This window comes from Hydra viridissima, unplaced genomic scaffold (assembly GCF_058129835.1).
Source record: "Hydra viridissima isolate aposymbiotic clone 2 unplaced genomic scaffold, HvirCarnegie_v1 scaffold_6, whole genome shotgun sequence".
Taxonomy (NCBI): Eukaryota; Metazoa; Cnidaria; class Hydrozoa; order Anthoathecata; family Hydridae; genus Hydra; species Hydra viridissima.
The window spans coordinates 17792724-17816552 of NW_028324305.1; the positions used below are offsets into that span (position 1 = coordinate 17792724).

The 23829-nt window shown below is 29.2% G+C and overlaps 4 protein-coding genes across 8 annotated transcripts; all 4 read right to left on the reverse strand.

Moving 5' to 3' along the window:
• Nucleotides 1–1786, reverse strand: LOC149887329 (uncharacterized). The gene is made up of 2 exons (XM_090090551.1): nt 788–1786; nt 1–454 (listed from the first exon to the last, which is right to left on the reverse strand). Exons 1-2 carry the CDS (start codon nt 1784–1786, stop codon nt 110–112), a joined length of 1344 nt encoding a protein of 447 aa, XP_089946677.1. The 3' UTR covers nt 1–109.
• On the reverse strand, nt 1659–3708 carry LOC149887330 (zinc finger transcription factor family protein 17-like). 3 transcript variants are annotated; one of them, XM_090090552.1, is made up of 5 exons: nt 3403–3708; nt 3139–3306; nt 2696–2900; nt 2272–2456; nt 1659–2079 (listed from the first exon to the last, which is right to left on the reverse strand). In XM_090090552.1, the coding sequence occupies exons 1-5, from the start codon at nt 3641–3643 to the stop codon at nt 1874–1876; spliced, it is 1005 nt and encodes a 334-aa protein (XP_089946678.1). In that variant the 5' UTR covers nt 3644–3708; the 3' UTR covers nt 1659–1873. The 3 variants fall into 3 exon arrangements, 2 of the variants coding, with proteins under 2 accessions (XP_089946678.1, XP_089946679.1); XR_016453376.1 differs by having other exon boundaries at nt 1949–2079; nt 2272–2437; nt 3403–3706; XM_090090553.1 differs by lacking the exon at nt 1659–2079 and having other exon boundaries at nt 2265–2437; nt 3403–3706.
• A 3657-nt stretch (nt 3709–7365) lies between these two features.
• LOC149887331 (uncharacterized) lies at nt 7366–8723 on the reverse strand. The gene has a single exon (XM_090091895.1). It carries the CDS (start codon nt 8607–8609, stop codon nt 7416–7418), a length of 1194 nt encoding a protein of 397 aa, XP_089948021.1. The 5' UTR covers nt 8610–8723; the 3' UTR covers nt 7366–7415.
• Nucleotides 8724–15264: 6541 nt separating this feature from the next.
• Nucleotides 15265–19844, reverse strand: LOC145190217 (uncharacterized). Of its 3 annotated transcripts, none has more exons than XM_080067019.2 (3): nt 19702–19844; nt 16732–17121; nt 15265–15972 (listed from the first exon to the last, which is right to left on the reverse strand). In XM_080067019.2, exons 1-3 carry the CDS (start codon nt 19721–19723, stop codon nt 15467–15469), a joined length of 918 nt encoding a protein of 305 aa, XP_079923145.2. In that variant the 5' UTR covers nt 19724–19844; the 3' UTR covers nt 15265–15466. The 3 variants fall into 3 exon arrangements, with proteins under 3 accessions (XP_079923145.2, XP_079923146.2, XP_089947730.1); XM_080067020.2 differs by lacking the exon at nt 19702–19844 and adding an exon at nt 17276–17296; XM_090091604.1 differs by lacking the exon at nt 19702–19844 and adding an exon at nt 17231–17249.
• Nucleotides 19845–23829: the final 3985 nt, after the last annotated feature.

Consider the following 23829-nt stretch of genomic DNA (forward strand, 5'->3'; position numbering starts at 1 on the left):
GCAATCTGAAATAAAGAAACTTTGAGGTCAGGAAGAAATACATATGTAAAATAAATAAGAAAATCTAGATGTTAAATTGATTCAACTGTTGAATATTATTAACTAATCTTTATGCTATATTTACACTTATATTTGGAATCGTTACGTTTATAGTTGAAATCCCAATTGTAGCAAGTTTATTGGAACAGCTTTTGTGAGTTACTCCATCAACAGTGCAAAGAGATTTTTCGTCTTCATTATTATTCAGCTTTTCGGTCTTAAAGATACTTTCTTTCTCATAAGTAGTGGGTTTACAAAAACGCACATTAGTTTTTTCTTTTCTTTTTTTCTTTGTTGAAACAAAATTTGTTTGAGGCTTAATTCTTTTGTTGGAAGCAACTAATGACGACGTCTTTATTTCTTTCACTGAATGATATTTTGACATTGCATCAAAAGTGTTTATTGTAGTTGTTATCTAAAATAGATTCCAATATATATGTGTGTGCGTGTATATATATATATATATATATATATATATATATATATATATATATATATATATATATATACACATATATATATGTAAATATATACACATATATGTATGTGTGTATATATTTATATATATGTATGTGTGTATATATTTACACACACACGCGCACACACACACACACATATATATATATGTAAATATATACACATATATACATATATATATATAATATATTTAATTGTGTGTGTAAGTGTGTGCGTGTGTTTAATGTAAAACTAATAACTGTTAAAAAGATTGATATGGTTCATTACTCACTTGTTTTCCAATGTATTTTAAAGCTTCAATATCCAAGTTGCTACAGTTGTTAACACGGTGCATCAAGGTATGGAGCAAGTTCACTGTCTTGGACTTTGTTTCTTCAAATTTTGAAACTTTGTGTAATTTCTCTAGGTTGCATTTTATTGAATTTATTTCGTTATAAGAGTATCCATCCTGTAGTTCAACTGAATTTTTAGCTTTATCATCAACTTTATTGTTCACAGCTAAAAAGTCCTTAAGCAGATGTACATGTTTACACAAAGTATTTTTTATGAGAAAGTCAGAACAATTGCAATGGAAAGTATGTGTACATACAAAACAGGTTATACACTGCAACCGACAACCTACTGTATTGCACTTGTCTGACAGTCTTGTTGCAACATATTTATTTTGCCCATCTTCAGAGTTGATTAGGAAAACATTTTCATCAGAAGTCTTATTTATGGCTGTATAAGACATTTTTTTACTACTCAAATGTCTGTCATAAATATTTTGCATACGTTGTGTCAAAGAACCTTTAGTTAATTTTATCAAGCGAGAAAATAATTTATCTCTTGAAAATTTAAGAAGATTCACAAGAACTGTGTCAACACGTTTATTACACTTTCCTTTTAAATAGTTGTATTTAAAAGTTCTATGGAATGCCTCAACAAACATATTTGTATTTATACCTTCACCAACGCGGTAGCAATAGGCCCAGCTTTTTGTCACACAAATCCAGTATTTTAAAAAATACGCTTTAAACTCACTAGTAGCATGGGATTCTAGCCTATTAATGAGGGATGATAATTTATCTTGGAAAAGAATTTCATTTGTTTCCTCAAAAACTGTTCTAAGCATTTTGTAAACAACTGTTTCAATTTCAAAATTTTTAATTTTTTTTCGCAATTCTTCTTTCCATGCTTTGTCTACATGCCATGCACAGTATAACCATTTTGGTTGAAGATTAAAGACTTCACAAAAAGCATTGTAGAACTGTGGAGCTAAGTCTGTCATAAACCATTTAGGTTGTATAGTCCCAACCTCATTTTTTATTTTTTTGAAAAAGACTTTAACGAATGATTCATTTTCATGGTTTCATGGTCAACACCAAGCAATTGGATGACCTTGACCAAACTCATCCATAATCAGTAGAGAAATCAAAAGAAAATTATAACCAGTTGTTCCATGTGTTGAGTCGCAGCATAAACCGTTACTCCCAAATTTTTCCAGCATTTCCTTCTGTGCCTCTGTCTGGATTACTATGATAAAATCTTCATCTTTAAACTCGTGCTGAGATGAAGCTTGGCCTAAAATATAATTTTTTATAAAAACGATTTTATTAAGATATTAAAAAAAGAATTTTGTTTGCTAAATTCTTTCCACAACGTTATGGAATGCAGAAATTTCAAGCTTATAAAACTTAATTTTTTTAATATATGGAAATAAAAGTAATTTTTTTTAAGATTTACTGCCAAGAGCATTAAAAGTAAGTTATTTACCTTGAAGTTTATAAAAAAGAATAGGGGTCTTATCTAGTTGCTCCCATTCTTGGATCCATGATAAAACACTCATTTGGTCATTTGCATGTCGTTGCACTTCTTGCAATCCAAAAGCGCGTCCAATGTTTAAAATATCTCTGTTTTCGAGTAAATGAATTCTTTGAAACTTAGAACCAATATCATCTCTATCATAAAAATTTGTAAGTACATTTATGACAAGAATAAAAAAACAAATTACTATGTACTAGTTGTTTGGAATCATATTACAGACTGTGGAATCAAAAGGTTTGTAAGTGACAGGGTGTATGCCAATATTTTAAGATCAGAAAAAATAGACTTTAGATTTAATAGAGTTTTGTTTAGAAAAATGCTCTTCAATTGCAAAAATATCAATATAAATACAATACACATTTAAACAAATTACCTTATATCATCTAGAATTTTTCTGCGTGTAACTCCTTGTTGTAGTTTAGAGGCAATTTCTTGGCGTTGACGTTTAGTTATCCATGTGTGATGATAGCCTTGGCTATGCCCATAATGAGTATAGCAGACTTCAACTTTTACTTTTTCATCACTATTTGTAACTTCTTTGATGGTTGATGTGCAGTTTTTCTCAATCTTGCATGTTCCTAAATTATTACAAATTTAAAGTATTACTTACACACGAGTGACTTTCAAATAGATTTATATGCATAGACCTTTCACAAAAAAAATCTTATTTACCATAATTTTAAATCTGATTTTAATTAACATATCAACTAAAATATAAATATAAAACTAATAAAACTTCATTTTCTAAATGTAACCATTCCATGCTATGGTAAGACACAAGACTTTGTCACAAAGCAAACTAAAAAACTATGTTACCTGAAGACTTAATTCTGCGCTTTCCGGTTCTTCTTGATTTATATATATCACATCGATTGCATTGCCAATACTTTGTTTTGGAACCATCTTTTCCAATAACATCACCTTGAGTCTTAACATAAGAACTTCCCTTCTCTTCTTCTAACTGACATTTCCAGCTATCAAAACCTTTTAAATAAAAATACAAACAAATTAATGCTATATATTTAACATAGCATTTGACATTTTTCAACTAATATTTTTAGCCACAATTAGCAGACTTACTTGCTTTATTATCAAAATTGAGTAACTCGATTCTGAATTCAATATTATGACTTTGATTGAGGTGTTTTCGCAAATCTTTGATTTTATGGAACCGATGTCCACATTGAATACATAAACAATTTCCACTGTGACTAACATCGCTGACTCCATGGAGCTTGATCATGTGTCTTTTTAAATCATATCGACGTGTGAAAGTACTTTTACAATTGTCATATCCACAAGAAAACAGAGAAGTCTTCATTTTTCATTGTCAGTTATTGTAGACAACCGTAAATTATCCATTTAAAAAGATATACGCGGTGTGTTTTCGAAACATTGTTTTGAAGTATTACTTTTGTCATCCGCATATCAGGATTTAACCGCTCCTCGTTAGAGTATCATTCAAAGCGGTTTTTTAAATCATAGTCATAAGAAATAGATAGTCTGGCCACTTGCGGTATTCCTTTGATCAACTCTTTGTTCGCATTTTTTTCGTGTCCAGTCCGCTTCAGAGTGCACAAAATTTGTTTTCATCGATTGTTTATCTACGAACTGCTTGTTTAAATTACATCTTTTTCATCCAATATTTTGAATGCCTGGTGCTAATTGTTCTATTTATGGATGCAGTACTTCTAGGAGGCATAAGGGAGTCTCAATATTTAAAGTTCCTGCTTCTAACGACAGTTTTAATACGTCTTGGAGGGAAAGTCTGATTGCCATTATTCTCAAAGATCGTTATGAAGATTTAAGTTTGAAGACTCAAATAGAAAATAAGCGTCTGTTTATTTGTGAAAAGCATTATCTTCCAGAAATGATACTTTATAATGATAAAAAAAAGACATTAAAACCTGGATCATTGCCGACTCTGTGCTTACCAAAAAAATCTTTCACACCATCAATTCCTATACAAAGAAAATCTGCCTCTGCCATCATTGCTAAAAAAGATGCTTTAACGACTTCAAATAATATTACTGCCTTTAAGCCTATATATAAATCATTTGAAGAGTTCTTAAATCGTATTAGCAAGTTAAAAATTAGTGACTGGACCATGAGTGTGAGTCCTGTTGTGGCAGAGTTTAAACTTTATGATACAATCCACACATGTCCTCGATATGAAATATATGTTGATGATAGTCTTGCTTTCACCATTCGTGTATATTCTTGGCTCATTCCAGATGATCATTTAATATATACAAAATACAGAAGATCTATGCGACATATTTCAGCATCTAATCTTTTATCTATTGTTACTTCTTTTAACCTTTGTTCTGGAATAACTGATGTCTTTGCATTAAAATCAAATCTTTATATTAAACATTGTATTTCAAAAAAATTTGATTTATTTTCATCTAGGAGTGAGTTTCCCTTAAACCAGACAGAGTATTTTCGATCTCAGTCATGTATTATGCTGATTGAGTGGATGTTATGCTGTTCACAATGTAAAAGTATTGAAAAAAGTGAAATTAAATGTTTGAAAAAAAGATTAGCTACTTCTAGTATCCCTGCTAAATTAAATGCACCAATTACATTTACATCTCCAGATCGTCTGAAGCTTACATTACAGAGTGTTCGTCTAGAAAATAAAGAATTAAAAAAAGAATTAGCTTTGATGAAGCAAGAGATTGAAAATTCATCACTAGCTATTAGTAAAAATATTGAAAGTGATTTAGTTCAAATAATGGCAGAAGCTGATAAAAGTCAGATTTCTCCATTTATGAACCTGTTTTGGGAGGAGCAGCAAAAATATTTAAAATGCTCAAAGCAAGGGATTCGTTATCATCCAGCAATAATACGTTACTGTTTGGGATTAGCTGCAAAATCACCAGCTGCTTATGAAGCAATAAGGTTAAATGAGAAAACTCATTCTGGTTTTTTAATTTTACCAAGTCGTAGGCGATTGCGTGACTATAAAAACTATGTAAAGCCCAAGTTGGGATTCAATAAAAACATAATAGAAGAATTAAAAGATAAAGTCATTAATTTTTCAGTTCAAGAGAAATTTATAGTCCTAGTTCTTGATGAAATGAAAATTCAAGAAAATCTTGTTTGGGACAAACATTCTGGAGAATTAATTGGTTATGTTGATTTGGGTGATCCTAGTGTTAATTTTGCAACGTTACAACAAGCTGATAAGCTTGCTTCTCATGTTTTAGTTTTTTTAATTAGAAGTATTGTAAATCCTTTTAAATACAGTTTTGCAAATTTTGCTACTACAAATATTACATCAGTGCAATTATTTTCTCTATTTTGGAAAGCTGTAGGAATTTTAGAAATCTCTGTTGGTTTAAAAGTAGTTGCTGTTACTTGTGATGGAGCATCATCGAATAGAAAATTTTTTAAAATGCATTTTAATCTGACTGAAGAAGAAGATATTAATGGTAATGTTGATGTGACTTACCGCACTGATAATCTATTTGCTGATGATGATGATAAAAGATTTATATATTTTATTTCTGATGTTCCTCATTTAATTAAAACAGCAAGGAACAACCTTTACCATTCTGGAGCTGGTAAAAGCAATCGTTATATGTGGAATCAGGGTCAACATATTTTATGGTCCCATATTTCTGATTTATTTTATGAAGATTTAAAATGTCAACTACATGCATGTCCAAAGCTAACTGTTGAGCACATTAAAATAACTCCATTTTCAGCTATGAATGTTCGTTTAGCTGCACAAGTTTTAAGTGATTCATGTAGTACTGCATTAAAAATCTATGCACCATCAGATACATCTGGGACAGCACAATTTTGCAAATATTTTAATGATTTTTTTGATTGCTTAAATGTTCGGAATACAAATGATTGTATATTAAAATGCAACTCTTTTTTGAAACCATTTTCTGACACAAATGATGTTCGATTTACATGGCTTAGAGAAACATTTTTAAAGTATCTTTCTGATTGGCTTTTTTCTATTGAATCAAGATCTGGAAATTTTTCAAAAAGTGAGAGAAGTAATATGTTTATTACTTGGCAAACTCATGAAGGTTTAAAAATCACAGTTAATTCTGTTATTGAACTTGTCAAATTTTTAATTAACAACAATGTAAGTTATGTATTAACTGAAAGGTTTTGTCAGGATCCTTTAGAAAATTACTTTGGACAACAACGGTCAATTGGTAGAAGAAAAGATAATCCTTCCTTGTTTGATTTTGGTTTCAATGATAATACCATTCGAAATCAACTTATATTTCACCCAATTGCAGGTAACTGTCAAAATGTCAATGAATCAAACAAAATATCAAGGGAGAGTACAACACGTATACCACGCAGAAAATGGACCAACTCTGAAAAATGTATTAATATGAAAAGTTGACTTTTCAAGTGATTCAATAAAAATTTCCCTTATGTCTCCTTGTACTGCTGAAAACAAAGAAAAAGAACATACATAAAAACGGCTATTTTCATAGCCACAAATCTTATTAAAAATGTTAAATGGCATAAAATATTGATTAGTTACATTAGAATTTTTTTTATATTTGTAATAAACTAAATTTCAGTTAATTTTGTAGACATTTCCTTACATTTACTTTTGTTACAATATAAACAGGCACCTATTATTCTTTTTATAAAACCTCCACAGGTATCCACTTCCCCCAAAAAAACTAGTGATTTCACAGGCAGATCTAAGTTAAGATTAGTTGATGTATGCATATATATATATATATATATATATATATATATATATATATATATATATATATATATATATATATATATATATATATATATATTAGGGGTAGAATTGATCTTTGAGTTGTTTTTGATCTATGAGTTATTAGTTGTTTATTATAAATATAAAACTAGTGTGCATAGTTAATTTTGGACTTCATTTTTAACTATTCTTTGTTTTCTTTTAGATAAGGGAGGGTCTCTTACCTAGCTTTTATTTCTATAAACAAATAACAAAAATTTTAAAAACTAATCTTTTTAATGACAAATAGTTGCTAAAGTTACTATGCCAAGCATGCTTTCATGAGATTTGTGGCTATGAAAATAACCGTTTTTAAGTGTAATATTCTACTAAACTTCTATAATCCAATTGATGTTTTTTTCATTTTTGAGCGGAGGGATTTTGACTTTGTTTGATTCTCTTTGATTTTGTGGATACTTAGTTTTTCTTTTGCATACGAAAAAGATCTTACTCTGACATAAAGTGTAATCAGATGATAAAATAAGTTTAAAGACAGTTCTTTGGAAACTCGATTTGTGCAAAGACCACGAAGTTCAGATATGTTAGCCAAAACTCCACTGTTTTTTAAGGTTTCAGCTACAATTAACTCTGAATCAATTTTTTTTACAAAACTTTTACTTTGATGGCGAAAGAGAAACTCAACTTTTGTAAAAATTTCTAAAACTGGAGGAGACACTTTCCACAAACCACCACGATTTTTAGCATTCACAAATTTATCATAAGCTTCAGTGCATGTTTCTGGACTCTCAAATAATTGTTCTGTTTTACCAGCATTAAGAAGTGAAAGGCAGTCTGTGCTTAACTTTTGCTGCCATAATCGAGAACTGCGAATTCTGCAATAAAATGTGCTAAATACATAACCACTTAGATAAAAGATAATTTCTTTGTCTCTATCAGAAAATTCAACAGGTGATAAACCATTTAAATTTAAAAAAGAAGTATTGTAAAGTGAGTTTGTAAGAAATGCTAAAACATGATTGCATAGTTCATAGCCAAGAAGTCTAGTCGATTTTTTAGTCAGATTGCTAAATAAAATTCCTTGATTAACAGTTTTGTAAAATTTAGGATAAAATCTTTCAGCATCACCATCAGCTTTAAAACCAGCTATTACTGTCTCTAATAGAGATAGAGTTTGTTGTGAAGTATCTAAAATTATTGCATGATTAATCCTTAACTCATCTCTATACAAATCAGGATAGCATTCATCGTTGATTAAGGTAGTAATACTTTTATCAAGCAGATTTTTAAATTCATCAAGAAGAATAGGTGGTTTAGGACTTTGTATCGTTAAATCTAAAGGAATACTTTGATGCTTTGAATTTGTATGCCTTGTAAGTCCTCTTTGAGATATGCACTTCTTAGAACAAATTGTGCAAGAAAATGTGCAATCAACTTGTTCACTAGATAACTCCAACACCAAAGCATCTAAATCTTTAACAAAATTTTCGTCTTCAAAAAGAATATCATTCTCCAAAGAAAAAAATAATGCTTCTTTATCAAATTCACCATAGAGTTCTTTCTGCGTTTCCATTTTTTGTGCACTCAGTTCCTGGCCGCCCGACAAATTTCAAGTGTTTCGTATGATTATAAGAAAAATCCAGATATTACGGCCCAAGTGACCAGACTATCTATTTCTTATGACTATGTTTAAATTCAACCAAAATATCTGAACATTGAACCTAATTTGCTGTATCACATAAATTTAACTCTTAGCTTACTGTATGTAGCACCGCTTCATTAATGTTTCTTTATTCTCATTATAGTAATTAGTTGATGCTTTTTAAAACAAAATGTTAAGTAATGTGTTATGGTACTCAGTTAAGAATGGGAAAAAGTTTTATTAATCTGCCTTCACAAAAAATCTTTAGCCGCCCCATCTGCCCCCACCTATCTACGCCACTGTTTTTTGTTAATTAAATTTTTTGTTAATTTTTTGCTTTAATTGTTATGAAAAATGATACAAAATGCCCATCCGTGTTTTTTTTTTTTTTTTCTTTTCTTTATGATTTCCGTTTTAATTTGTTTGTTTATTCATATAAATAAACTGTCAAGCAACATTAAAGTATATGGTTACTATGAAATTTTTTATTCAAATATTTCGACTAAATCGATTTTTAGTCGACTTAGTCGATTTTAAAAATTTATTAGTCGATTTTAGTCGACTTTGAAAAAACATTAATCGATTTAGTCGACAGTCGAATAATTTCAAAGTCGTAACAACACTAATTTTATTACAGAAACGATACAATCGAAACTAACTTTATCTCTTGATAAATTTGGCTTTGATAAAATCGTTACATCCTCCGAGATATATGGTTATATACAAATTTTGTATATGGTTACATACAAATTTTGTATATGGTTATATACAAATTTTGTATATGGTTATATTATATAACCATATACAAAATTTGTATATAACTTATATACAAATTTTGTATATGGTTATATACAAATCTTCTAAAATAAGAAACCAATCCTTCAACTCTTTTGAATCGTTTGTTAATTTCAATTGTGGAAATTAAAAGTAAAATTGATTTTTATTGGGTTTTATTCTTTGTTTACTTATCACGCTCAACTAAAGTAACCATCAGGATCACACAACTTGACGGGTACTGGAATGAAACAGGCAAAATTACTTTTTTTTTAAAAGACTTTTTATAAAAATATTAAGTTAATAGTCCTCAAAAATAAAAAAAAAAAACAAGAAAAAGAAAAGAAAAAAAAGGTTTTTGAATCTGCACGAACTGCTATAATTATCTTTAGATAAAAATCAATTAAAAATATAGTCAAATAAATTTTTAACTAACGTAAGATATTATTCGTAAAAAAAGACTCAAATAAAGATTAAAAGTCATAACCCTCCAATTTATAATTAATAACAATTATGTAACTATTGTGAGTATATTTTTAATTAAAACCTCCAACACTGAACCAAACGTTCGTTGTATTCTTAAAGTATCAAAACGGTGAGCAGAGGTTGCTTCAGAAAAGTTATTTTATTATAATATTTTAATGAAACATTTGTTATAAAAACTATAGAATATATAACTAAATGCTGCATAAGTAAAAACTATAGAATATATAACTAAATGTTAAATAAATAAAAAATATGAAATATATAACTAAATGTTACATAAATATTCATTGAAAAGAGTTCTACATGCTGTTGTTACTGGCAAAAATTTGGTATTAAATCCCAACAGAGTATGAATAAGACTGAAGATGATCAAATTTTAAAAAATTGAATTTAGCTCAAGTTCAAAAGGCTTAACATAAAATCAAAAATCACTTCGAAACGAATCGAACTACGTTCAGAATGTCTGAACTAATTTTCAGTTAAAGGTTAATTATTGGTAATAATCAGATAAGTAAATTATCATAAAAATACATATTGTAGAGAAAGTTTAACGAAGTTTTAATTATTTTTAAAAAGTTTGCGATTTTTATAAAACAAAGATCTTTTTATCGATTAAATCGATGAAAATTGATAAAATGCTTTGGAAATGTCCGAATCTGATTTTTAAAAATCAGGGAAAAAAACTTTTTTGAGGGGAGGAGAGAGACGAGGCAGATTTCTTCTTGTTATTGATCCAAAAAGAAAAGTTTTTGCTTTGCTTCACACAGCAACATCTGTACTATAAACTATTTTAAAAAGTCTAAACATCAAGGCACACTATTTTAAAAGTAAAAAGCAGTTTAAAGGTGAGTTTCCACTCATCCGTTTTAGCTTCGGGAAAGGGAAGGGATGGGAAAATTAATTCCCTGAGCATGCGCAGTGAGTAATTTTCAAAACTAAATTACAAACTGTGTATGCTCACGTGATTAATTTTCCCATCCCTTTCCCTTTCCCGTAGCTAAAACGGATGAGTGGAAGCTCACCTTAAAGGAGTATGGACGAGATAAACAAAAGCCTGGGTCAAAAAGTAAGCTGAGGGTGGGGACTGAATATTACTTGGCCAAGGTCTTAAGGCCCTTTGTCCTCCTTTGCTAATTTTCACAATAGTTTTTTTTTTTTTAGTTTGTGTTATACCGCAAAAACTGTGCGAAACTACCAGCCTGAGATCATAATCTTATTTATCTAAAAGATGGTGTCTTTGAGGTGCAATGACAATGATAAGACAATCATTTGCATTTAAGTTAAACTTCAGCCGCATTGTGATGAGAGTCAAACACAAATACTTCAACTCTACAACGTCTTCTTTTCTGCATAATCAATAAACTTATATGTTCAATTCTTTCTAACTTGTCTTCTTCTCTGAGTAATCAATAAACTTATGCGATATTACATGACCATTTGGGACTTATATGATCCTTGTAATTTATTTAAAGAAGTTTTAAACTTCTTTACGTAAATTACAAGGATTAAACCAGATTGAAATTCATTAAATAGAGCTACTTTACTGTAAGTGTTAAGCTACCAGATGAAGTAGAAGCTGCCATCTTTTGCTGGTGGAAACACTCTTGAAAATGCATTTCAAAAATTAACAAAAGCTTTGAATAACTTTTATATCTTTATTTACTTTCTTTTACAAAAATAATGTGAAGTAAAGCAGTTTTTATCCAAAGAAAAATTCACTGCTTGAAATAAAATTTGCCTCTCATTCCTTTATTTTAAGTATTGTAATTTTATGAATAAATTTTATTTTATTTCATAAACATTTTATTGTTAAAGTTGTTAAAATGAGAACGTTTTATGTTGGAACTTTTTAGCAACAACAGAATTGATGAGTTGATCAAAGTTAATTAAATAACAAAGAAAGAGCAATATCACAGAATACTGATATATTGTTCTATTCCATCTGGTATCGATTTATTGGTTCTGATTTATATTCCAACAATATAACAACAAAATGACAACATATGGCATAAACAACAAAATGACATAAACGCACCTTTCACCTTGACCAAAACTATCTATAGTCAAACTAAAAAAGGAAAATGTGCTAAAAGTGGCAGGCGAGTTACCTCAATCTCCTGATACTTTTCTAATCGAATTTTTGGGAAAAGAACTGCACAGATAGATCTCACAATCGATGTGATCAACAAATGAAAAACACGTGGGAATGTCTTATTCACACAAGTGACAATCTCTCTACCAAAAAGCCTTTTAAAAAATTACCATGAGTTTGTGAAGAAATAAATAATACCAACAAAAAAAGATTTGAATTTACATTTTAGCAATTAGTTTCTGTTTTTTACAAAGAGTTTTTTACCTTTATATAAAATATTTTAAAAATTTAAAAAAAGTATTTTGAAAACTTTTAAAAAACTTGATTTTGATAAAAAAAAAAAAGATTTTGGGAAAAGTAAACTAGTTAAATTTTGATCACAATTATCAAAGACATTAAGAAAATTAAGCTAAACTAGTTAAAGATAAAAATAAAAACTAATTTTATTAGAAATTAAATATAGAAAAAAACTATCATTTTGTTATACATTAACTATTTATAATTTGAGTTGCATCATGATAAGAAGCAGGTCTGTGACTTTTTTTCATGCGAAAAAACTTTTCACCGAGTTTTTATCTTCTGAGTAAACACTATTAATAAACCAAAGATTTGCAGCTGAATCTTCACATACTAAATGTTGTTTTGAATTAGCAATGCTTCTTCGCAAATTCTGCAATACTTTTTGTACCTTTTGATATCATTGTCATGTATGTATGTATGTATGTATGTATGTATGTATGTATGTATGTATGTATGTATGTATGTATGTATGTGTGTGTGTGTGTGTGTGTGTGTGTGTGTGTGTGTGTGTGTGTGTGTGTGTGTGTGTGTGTGTGTGTGTGTGTGTGTGTGTGTGTGTGTGTGTGTGTATGTATGTATGTATATGTATGATAATTTTCAAGTAAAAGCAAATCTATGATATGGACTTTATCAGAAAGTTTTTTAATTGACGAAGTTTAAAAAAGAAAGTGAAACTTAAGCAACTTTTTAAACGGAAGTGCTTTTAAAAAAAAACTATTTAAATAGTTATATATATAATTAAAAAAATAAAACATTGCAGGTTTAAAAATAAAATAAAAAACTTTTTTATTAATAATTGCTAAAGACTTTTTTTAAGAGCATAACGGTTTTGTAAAAGTTTTATAAAGATTATTACGATAGTTTCACTAAACCGGTTGTTCCAGTTTGACAATTGTGGTTCGACAATCTAAGAAAATAAAACTGACTAAACTGAGTCTTAACTGTTCCGTAGAAGGAGAGGGAAAAGACCAGCCCAAGTAAGAAAACAAGCTTTTAAAAGTGGTATATGTTCACGTGCTTAATAAAAACCAATTGTTGTTTTTTTTCTCTTTAACGAGAGAATCGTAAGAAAATTTTAACTGAATGTCGAGGAAGAATTTTTTTGTGTACCATATAATAAGAAGACTAGTAAAATATGTTACTACGATTTAAGCGAAAAAGAGGATTTTCCTCTTTTCTAACTTTATATTCCGAAAGAATTTGAGTCATACTTTGTTTTCGTAACTTAAACAAGCTTTTTTAAATTCCATTAGCTCATTGATATTTGTTAATCTAATGTTATGAGCTTTATTTGATCTGAATGATATAGAGTCAGCAGCATAAGACGCGCGTATATCATTCAAAGTCTTATCAGTAGAAAAATCTATGGTTAAAAATCCATGAGTTTTGCACATTATTATGAATTATTTAAAGTGAATAAGAACTGTTTTTTAATAAATCAAACTTCAAGAGCAACATTATTATTAATATAATATATTATATAATTAAAGAAATTGGCGGTGGATATAATAACCCTTGTAACCGTAAGGCGTGGGTTTGTGGTATTACCCGATTAATATTGGCATTCAATGGAGATTTAATTTTTCGCATGCATCATCAACGCGAATTTTCACGTTATAATTAACAACATTGACAAGAAAAATTTTTCGTCCGAAAAATGGCACTCCTATCCAATCTCAACAAATTTAGGAGGAGGGTGGTGGTGGTGGTGGTGGTGGGGGGGGGGGTTAATTTTGAAACATTAAAAATGCTTAAAAAGACGATTGAAAAATTTCTAGCTATTGATCAATACCAAAAATAAACTAATGTATAAAACGCATTTTTTTTTTTCTAATTGTTAGTGAAGTAAAAAAAAAAAAAGAAAATACTTTTAACCAATTAACTTCTTTATTTCTAACGGTGTCCTCTTTTCTATGTGCATTAAAAAAATTGTAAAATACTGAATGCTCCAATATTCGTCACCAACATCCAATATCAATTGCAATCAATCAAATAATCTTATCAATCGTTAATATCTTTTTAAAGCTTTTGCGTGAACGAATCATAAATCTCGCCAAAAAAATGACAGTTTTTAAAACAAATGAACCTGTGCAGATTATGAGATTGACGTATTTCATTCAACAAATGTGACATTGTCAATTGTTAAAATTTTAGATAATTAATTTAAAAACTAAAAGTTTGTACAAATATTTTTCAAAAAAAAACAAAAAAAACAGAAAAACATTTTTTCTATTTTAATATTAAAACCATTTTTTTTAGAAAAAATGTATAAAACTTTTCTTACTTTTATCACTATTATTATTTGTGTTATATATATATATATATATATATATATATATATATATATATATATATATATATATATATATATATATATATATATATATATATATATTGTAAGGATGTTTAAATACATGCATACATTCATGCATTCATGCATTCATGCATACATACATACATACATACATACATACATACATACATACATACATACATACATACATACATACATACATACATACATTTAAATATATACTTGATATCATTAATTTAAATTTACATATAGCTGAAGTATCAAATAACTCGTGTGTGTGTGTGTGTGTCTATGTATATTAGGTTTATACATATATATATATATATATATATATATATATATATATATATATATATATATATATATATATATATATATATATAAACCTAAAGTTTCTTCTTTAAAAATAGCAACAACAAAATTAATAGTAAAATAAGACTGAATGAAGGCCCACTTTTTCAAAAACTGTTATTTTAAACATAAGGTTGCCGATTCAAAGCAACAAAAACAAAATCAACAGTAAAAAGTATCGGAACAGCAACAGCAATATCGATGCATAATGGGAATATAAATAGCCAACAGACAATAGACTTTGACTCTCTTGAATAAGAAATGAAATGTTATCATATAATAGAAATTTATATTTTCGTTAACTCTGCTTATGCGTATATACATATTTACAAAAAAAGATATTTCTTTTTATAAAAAAGAAGATAACGAAACAAGTTTAGAAAATAACACCATGCCCACTCTAGTGACTTATAAACACTGGTCTAAAAAGTCATGGTCTATAATTTTTGTAATATAATGTCATAATTTCTTTTACATGTGAAATGAAAAGTTGGGACGAGTTGGGTTTGGTCTCATTTCAAGCGGTCTCATGTCACCTGAAACCTGTGTATATGGAAACATACTTTCGTGCGTACCATAGCCGCCACCCATACGATAATACCATGAATCTGGTGAAAACGGAGTTGGGCTATGTGAAGTATTGGAAAAAGAACTAAGATGTGGAGCAACGTGACCAGGATATGCCTTATTGTATTCTGACCATACAGTTGGGTTACCAGTTTGACTAAGATTTGCTGTTGGGGTCATTTGTCCACCGTTCGCCTTAATAATTTTCTTAAACTTCGAGCGTTTATTTTGGAACCATATTTTAATTTGAGTTTGTGTGAGTCCGAGTCCGTGTGCCAGTTCAGCTCGTTCCGGTAGTGAGAGATAATGCGTCCGCTCAAACGAACGGTTCAATTCACGGAGTTGATGACTTGTAAAAATTGTGCGAGGTTTGCGGGGAAGTTTACCTCCTTTTGTTTTTCCTGTTACATCTGATAAAAAGAAACAAACTTAAAAAGCAGTTCAAAGTTAAAAAAAAAAACATTTTTAAATATTCATTCACTTCTCTTTTCTTTCGGACAAATTATCCATCCATTAACATTTAAGAAAACATCTTTAAGTTTAAAAAAACCTTTAGTTTTTAAAGATAAATTAAGGAAAGAGCGAAGAGACCAAAGAAAAAATGGGGTAAAATTAAAATAAAGGCTTTAATAAACAGTTTTTATTATTATTTCATAATTATCTATTAATAATTTATTTCATAGTATTTCATAATCAGTTTTAAAAACACAAATTAAAAAAAAAAAATGTAAAAAAATTTACATCATTGTTTGATTTTCATGATTTTTGACATTCTTTTACTTTTTTTTGACATTCTTTTATCTTTTACTCGAAATACTTTACAAACTACAAGATATCAACAACTGCTACGAAAGCAAATAGTTTGTCTACGATTTATTAGGAACTATTCTAAGATATATAATGAACCCAAGTACCTTATTCGCTGACTTTACATCAGGAGAGATCGATTTAATCATGTCTCCCCAATTTAAACTAAACGTCTTTTTAAACATTTTTTAAACTACTTTGAAATTCAATTTAGTGTGCTGACTACTATGGCTTTCTACAGCAAAAAACAAAATTTCTTTAACAAACTGGCAAAAAAAAAAAAAAGATTTAAGCTGTTATAAAGCATTTTAACTCTTCGTAAAAATTATTGCAAAATGTAAGTTTATGAACTTTTATCTCACCTGCTTCTTCTTCTTCGTCCTCACTTTCGTTCTTATCATATGAACTAGTTGCAGATTTTTCTAAGCTATTAGAAATGTTCGTCAATGATGGATTCATTGGGGTTTGAGAACTTGTGAAGATACTTGTCGAAGTGTGTTCTTTAGAAAATGCATTGTACGATGTAGTTGAAAAGTTTTCGACGCCATTAAACTGTTTCTGTACAGGTGGAATTCTTGAAAAAGGATATTGTAAGCCAGAGGGGGTGTACTTTACCTCAATGTCGACTTTGTTGTTGTCTAAAGGTGGAACGACGTTCTTTATATTCATGTCGTTATAAGTTATTGAAAAGTTATCTCGATAATTCTCGGCTGCTTTAGGCGGAAAATTCATGTCGGGAAAAGGGTACTTGTCTATAATTAAACAATTACAAAAAAAAACTGATTTGGTGAGTAAAGCTTTGCTATATTTGAAAGCAATTTACTCTCGTAAACTACGATCGTTTAACAAAATTAAACAAACCAACTTATGGTGATTGAATCCAATAAAAATGTCATTAAAACTAACCTTGCTATTTTATCGAGTGACAAACAAAAGAAAAAGATTGATTTATGTAACAAGCATAATCCGATTAGTTGATTGAGGAAATTATACATCGCTCGCTTATATTATATTGATCGCTTACATAGAAATTCAAAAATTCATTGACGGTCTTGAACCGCCTTAAAATAGGGCAAGGTTTGTAATGAAAGTTATATTATTTCTCTTTTTTTACAATCTAATTGACTGATAAGAATCAAATACTTCGAGGCTAGTATTTGTAAATCATTGGCTATCGTAACAAAAACTCTCTTTTTTTCTTCTTTGCAGCTTGTATACTTTTAGTGACATGTCACACCTCTGGAAGATAATCAGAATCGTTTGTCTGTCGTTTCAACATGACTATTGTAAGCGCATTAAATTTAGGAACTGAGTTTACGCCTAACTTGGCAATGGGGGTAGAACAAATTCCAATATATCTCAGCTACTTTTCAATAAAAATCACAACAATTATCTCCGCTACTTTACAATGTTATGAAAAGATGTCGCATAGTAATAGTCATTATTCTGTATTTACTTAAATGACTTCGAAAACCATATGTAAAAGTTTAATTGCAGCAGTTAAAAAACGACTTCAATAAAGTAGCTATTTTAAAAATTTAAGCAATTAAAATATTTAGGTGTAACAGGCGTCTTACGATCAACATTTTTAACCACAGATTTTTTTTCTATAAAAGTAAAATTTGGTGCTTCTCCTAAAAGAAACTCCAGAAAAAAAAACAACCAAAAAACTTGAATGTTTCGCTGAAAAAGTACAGGAGTTAAAAGCAGTCGAGCTCTAAGCTGTTTCCTGATAACAAAGATAGGTAAAATAAACTGGGTGAAAATAAATTCAGGGAGAAAGAAACCAAACAGCTTTAGTAAAAATGCTTTTTTGACAATAATAAGTCGACAGTTTCAATGATTTCAAGTGGGTAAAAAAAAATACAATTTTTCGAAGAAAAAAAAAAAAAAAAAGATTTTAAAACCTCTTTTACCAAAATGCAAAACATGTAGTAGATTTACTTTTTAAGACCTTGAAAAGCATTTTTATTGATTAAGGAAAAACTTTTTAATTACAGGTTATGAAAATAGTTCAAGATAAAAATCAAGAAGAATGCTGGGATTATGTTTCTGTCGTCATTAGTTATCAGTTTGTTTTCAATAAAACTTCCTGATATTTGTCCGTTGGTTATTTATTTAGGCTACATTTTTTTGTGTTTCAATTGAAGAAATATTTTGTTTTTTGTTTTTTTAAAACATCCATGAAAAATCACTTTTGAGAAATATTATTTAATAAGATCCAGTCTGTATTAACCACGCTTATAAAAAAATATTTTAAGTTTTTGAAAGAAGCCTTAGTTTTTACGATATTGGTGATAAAATTAAAAAGAGGCGTTTTATAATCGAACGTTAATATCTCATAATATCTAAAAAAAAGATAAGTTTAAAATGACAAAGACGATTATGTTGTTTTTTTTTCTCTCTTGAATTAGCGTATTTACCTCACCAAAGCATTTTTTTGATGTTTTCATGTTTATTTTCAAGTGTAAGTAAGGTTTTGTTAAGAGTTGTTGAGCAACACCAAACAAGATTCTTTATTGTTGACAAAATAGCAAAAAAAGGCAATTAAAAATCCTTTAGAGTTCTGTAGTAACATTTAGAAGAATTATAGGAATTACCTCTAATGATTGCTTACAAATAATTATTTAAATAAACAACCGAAGCAAAAGTCAAATTGGTTAATTGCCGATAACATTTTTTTTTTTAACGATTGATTCTTGAAAATAATCGTGTAATTGTTTAATTGGAGCGAGAAGAGATAAATAAAGGAAAATACTTTATTCAACGGAATTTATGAGGAGGGTTTCATTTCTTTTCACGAGAATATCCATGTAAACATAGAGAATGATTTTTATGACGAAAGAAGGTCTTTGTTAAAAAGCTACCCCTCGTACTGCCTTGAACCCTCCTCCTTCTTCTCTTACAATCAATTTAACTAAATACAATTTAGTTAAATCGATTGTAGGAGTTAAATCATTTGCAGAATGTTACGAAATGCAACCTTTTGATTGTGGTTGCAAGAAATTGTCTGTTTCAGACAATTTTTTAACCTTATATGGCTTCCCTAACGCCTCTTAAACACATTATAGTAAAACTGAGAAAGCTTTAGAAAATGTTCACTACTTGGAGATATCCATTAAATACTTGAAAATTGATATTTTATTCAGTTGATTCATTAAATATTTAGGGTTTAATTTAATTGACTTAAATACCTAAATTTATCCATCGAATTTTTCAAAGTATACAAAATTATATACTTAAAAATATACACGCGTGAAGTTAATTAATCGTTCGAAATATAATTACCAGTACTGTTATAAGAGAATTTTTAAATGTAAAAATTTACTTACCTTTAACTGAACTCACAATCATTTTAAAAATAACCTCCGTAATCTTCAACGACTATTAAAAGGCAATCACCAATTTTCTGCTAATTTATATAGATTTTCAAACGTCCATAAAAAGAGCCTGGAATTTAGTGGTGGCGTCAAATGTTTTATTAATAGGAAGAATATTGAAAAATTTTTCCAGCTTCCGTCCAAAATTTGTCATTCCTACCCCTTATTTATCCGTAAAAAATGGTGCCTAAAGTTTGTCTGTAAATATGTTCTGTAATCTTACGCTGACATATTTTAAAAATACTTGTAAAAGTGAAGTTATGTTTTTAAAATTTAATGGCGAATAGATAATTTCTACCGCAAATTTTCGAAGTAAGATTTGCAAAAAGGAATACCTTTGCATATTCAGATATGTTATTAATTGCTTAAAGTTTTTGTAACGTAATTAGTTTTAATTCATGAAAATAATTTGGCTATTATGAATAATTGAATTTATCATTTTTTTCTTATCCAAGTTCTAAACAAAAAAATTATATACGAGACAAAAAAAGAACAGAGTTAAATATTTTACTCATGTTTCTATCTTTTTTTAAATGTTTTCAAAGTTAAAACTTCACCATAAAATCAAAAAAGTGGCAGAGGTAAAAAAAAAATTGAACAATCGAGAGCGTGGGAGTTATTTTTTTTGAATCTTAAGTCATGTCAGTTTAAAATCCAATTAATATCCTAAAACTATCTACGTCATCAATTAGCGCACCAATAATTGCTTTACTGGATTATTTCCCGATTCTGAGTTGACTAAACCTAATCTGGTCTTTTTTTGCGTTCAGGTGACGTGCTCTTTTTTCGTTTGCACCTCATTTTCTCAATGATATTATTAGCTTGGATAATTTACTCGGATTCCTCATTACTTTGTGTAGGAAACCCGAAAAGTCCCAAGCAATGCCAATTATTTTTTTGAATACGTCACACAAATATTAGTTTGGTAAATTATTCAAAGTTATTGTTAGGTTGTAATGGTTTCCAAAAATCTGCACAAAGAACTGAGTTAATTTTGCTCAATACAAAAACTTTAAATGTATTCTAAATATAAACATTTATTGAATAAATGTGATTGATGATTATGCATATTTATATTACATGTGAATAATATAAATATTGAAATGTTTTTGACAGTTTGATATTTAGGGTCTTTTTAAGATCACTTTTACTGTATGCAACATTAGGGTATTATCTTTATTCATATCGTCTTGTATTTTTAACAATTATTCCGCGTTATAACAAGGCTCAAGCTTAAATATTATCATTTTAATTTGGACGCTTAGTAAACTTGTCAGCAATTTGTTTAAAAGAAGCAAACGATTAATTTTCGTGTCTAACTTAAGAGAAATCATCAATTAAATGCAGACCACAGTTATTTTGTTTTGTTTTATATAATGACGCATAAACTATGCTTTGCCGGAAAGAGCGGATGTTAACGTTATCTGCCTATAGTCTTGCTGGTGTGGCGCAAAAACACGAACTCTATTGCAACTTCTATATACTCAGACTCTGGTAATTTGATTTAAATTAATTGCTTCTAAATTTTTTTAAAAGAACATTTCAAAATGTTTTAATGACTTAAGTAAAAAAAGTAAAAGTTTGCGAGTGCAAATAATTTTTAAAAAAAAGGTTTTGTACAAATGAAAAACGCCTTTCACTTGAGGGATTTTGGTCTAGTTAACAACTCTAGTAAGGAATTCTACAAATGCCATTTTCTGCTACTATAGTTCTTTAGTGATATATGATTTTAATCTCACACTGATTTTACAAATGATCACCGCAAAAGATTCATCAAACTCTAACCGTGCCATGAGTACAAACATACCTGTTTTCAAACAGACATTATACTCTTAAAAAAAAAAGAATGTATGGTAGAAGGTAAACCAAATCCAAGTTGTGGGGTTTGAAAGATAAAAGTAATTTTTTACTTCGTTTATCACACAACAATCAGATTTTAGGGTCTTTAATAGAAAACAACTCAAAGTCTTGAGATTAATATAAAAAGATAAAGTGCTAAGTGAAAAAAAATCGAATAGCAACCCATTATATGTAGAGCCCCAAATACAAATAGTACGCCGACTGAACTAATGGCAATCATCACCGAAATTATTAACAATCAGTTTTTTTAACGTTTAACGTTTTATTTATTGAAATCATTACTTAGATCTGTACTACTTGCTATCATTAATTGAGATCTGTACTATTTATCAATAAATGTACTATTATTTATTAACCAAGAAAGTTTCAAGCGGAGCGTTTTTCAATTTGTTCAAAAGTTTAAAAGCTTTAGAATAACCGTATGATGCCATTGAAAGCTTTAAAAGTCGTTCAAATTTTGCATAAATATTCTTATAAAAGAACAATTAGGGTCATACATGCACGTATGAACAAGTATATAGAATTTAGGTCTTTTTCAACGAACCACCGGACAGCAGCCGTTAAAATTGCTCCCGAATTTAATGAGCATCTCGAAAATTCAGTTTCTACAAAAATTGTCCGTCAGGAGCTTCATATTGTTGGGTTTTATGGAAGGGCTATTATCCGTAAACTTTTGCTCTCAACATTAGAAAACGTTTAATGTGATGTTTGGAGCAGTGGACGAAAGTGATATCCTCAGATGAATCGTCATTTACATTATTTCCGACCACTAGTTGAGATTACGTCTGGAGGAACCCTAAAGAAGCGTATGAGCCCAACTCTCCACTTCCTACTATGAAACACGGAGGAGGATCTGTGATGATCTGGGAAGCAATATAGTGAAAATCAGCCGGCACAATAGTTTGCTTTCGTAGCTGAATCAATAGTCATGGCTATTTGACTATTTTATAGGATCGAACCCATCGAATGATATTAGAACTGTTCCCGGAAGGCAACGCAATATTCCAGGATGACAATGCCCCAATCCATACCGCCAAAGGAATCTCAGAATGGTAAGATGAAAATTCTGAGGAAGTAACTCATCATATCTTGCTACCAAAATCGTCTAATCTCAATATTATCAAACATTTGTGGCGCACGTTAAAAAAATGATTTAAGAAAATATCCACCACCGAAATCACAAAAAGAATTAGGACAGTTTTAATAGAAGGATTGATAGGGGGTCCTACCCCTTAAAGGAATATAATTTTTTTGTTTTCGAAAGTGTTTCCATTATTTTTTCTAACTCCTGTATATACACATATTTGTTAGGATTACACACATGAGGTGATGAGAGTCAAAGGTGATGAGAGTCAATAAATAAAACAGTTTTTTTTATTAAAAATCATCAAATATTTTCAAAATCTCTAACATTAAACCTGATTTTTTTGCACTTAATGGGATAAAACGCTCTGCCCTGAAAAGTTGTAGTGAAGTGAGTTATACCACTTTGACTCTCACTACCTCATATAAGATTATAACTCATTGAACTTTTTAAAAGTGCTTATAGAAAACCTGTGAGAAAACATGTCAACTTCATAGTTGTTTTTTTTTGTATATATTTGTATATATTTTTTCAATAGTAATATCTTATAATGTGTACAATATAAGTTAAACTATAATACCGAAGAACAAGGACCAGTAATTTGAAAGTTAAGAACATCTGGACCAGTAATTTGATGAGCTATCACCAGCCACATAGAATTGTATGCAGAGTGCAACTCCTAATGCAAGCTATTAGACAATACAAGTTTCTTGGAGAGCAAACAGAGATCAAACGAGGAAAGTCAAAAATAACGGGAATATCCAAGGAAGTGAAAAAATTAAGGAACAATAATTGAATTTTTTACGTATCCAATAAGTAATACGAACAAAACATGACAAAATGATGAATCTTTTAGGAGGTAAAAATATGAATGAACTATTTAATGCAACAAATATCAATGGGCAATTGTTATCCATTGAAGACTTTCTAAAAGTGGAAAGAAAAAAAGTGGGGTACTTAGCAGGTCAAATTGCAAGCGAGAAAACATTTTAGCTTTCAAAAAGATAAATTGCTTGCCAAATCAGCTTCAACATCAACATCTAACAATCTTATACCTAATGGTAGTAGTACTGAGTCTATAGAAAAAAAAAAATGAAGTTGAGAGTACTTGTTTATCAGCCAGAGATTACAACATT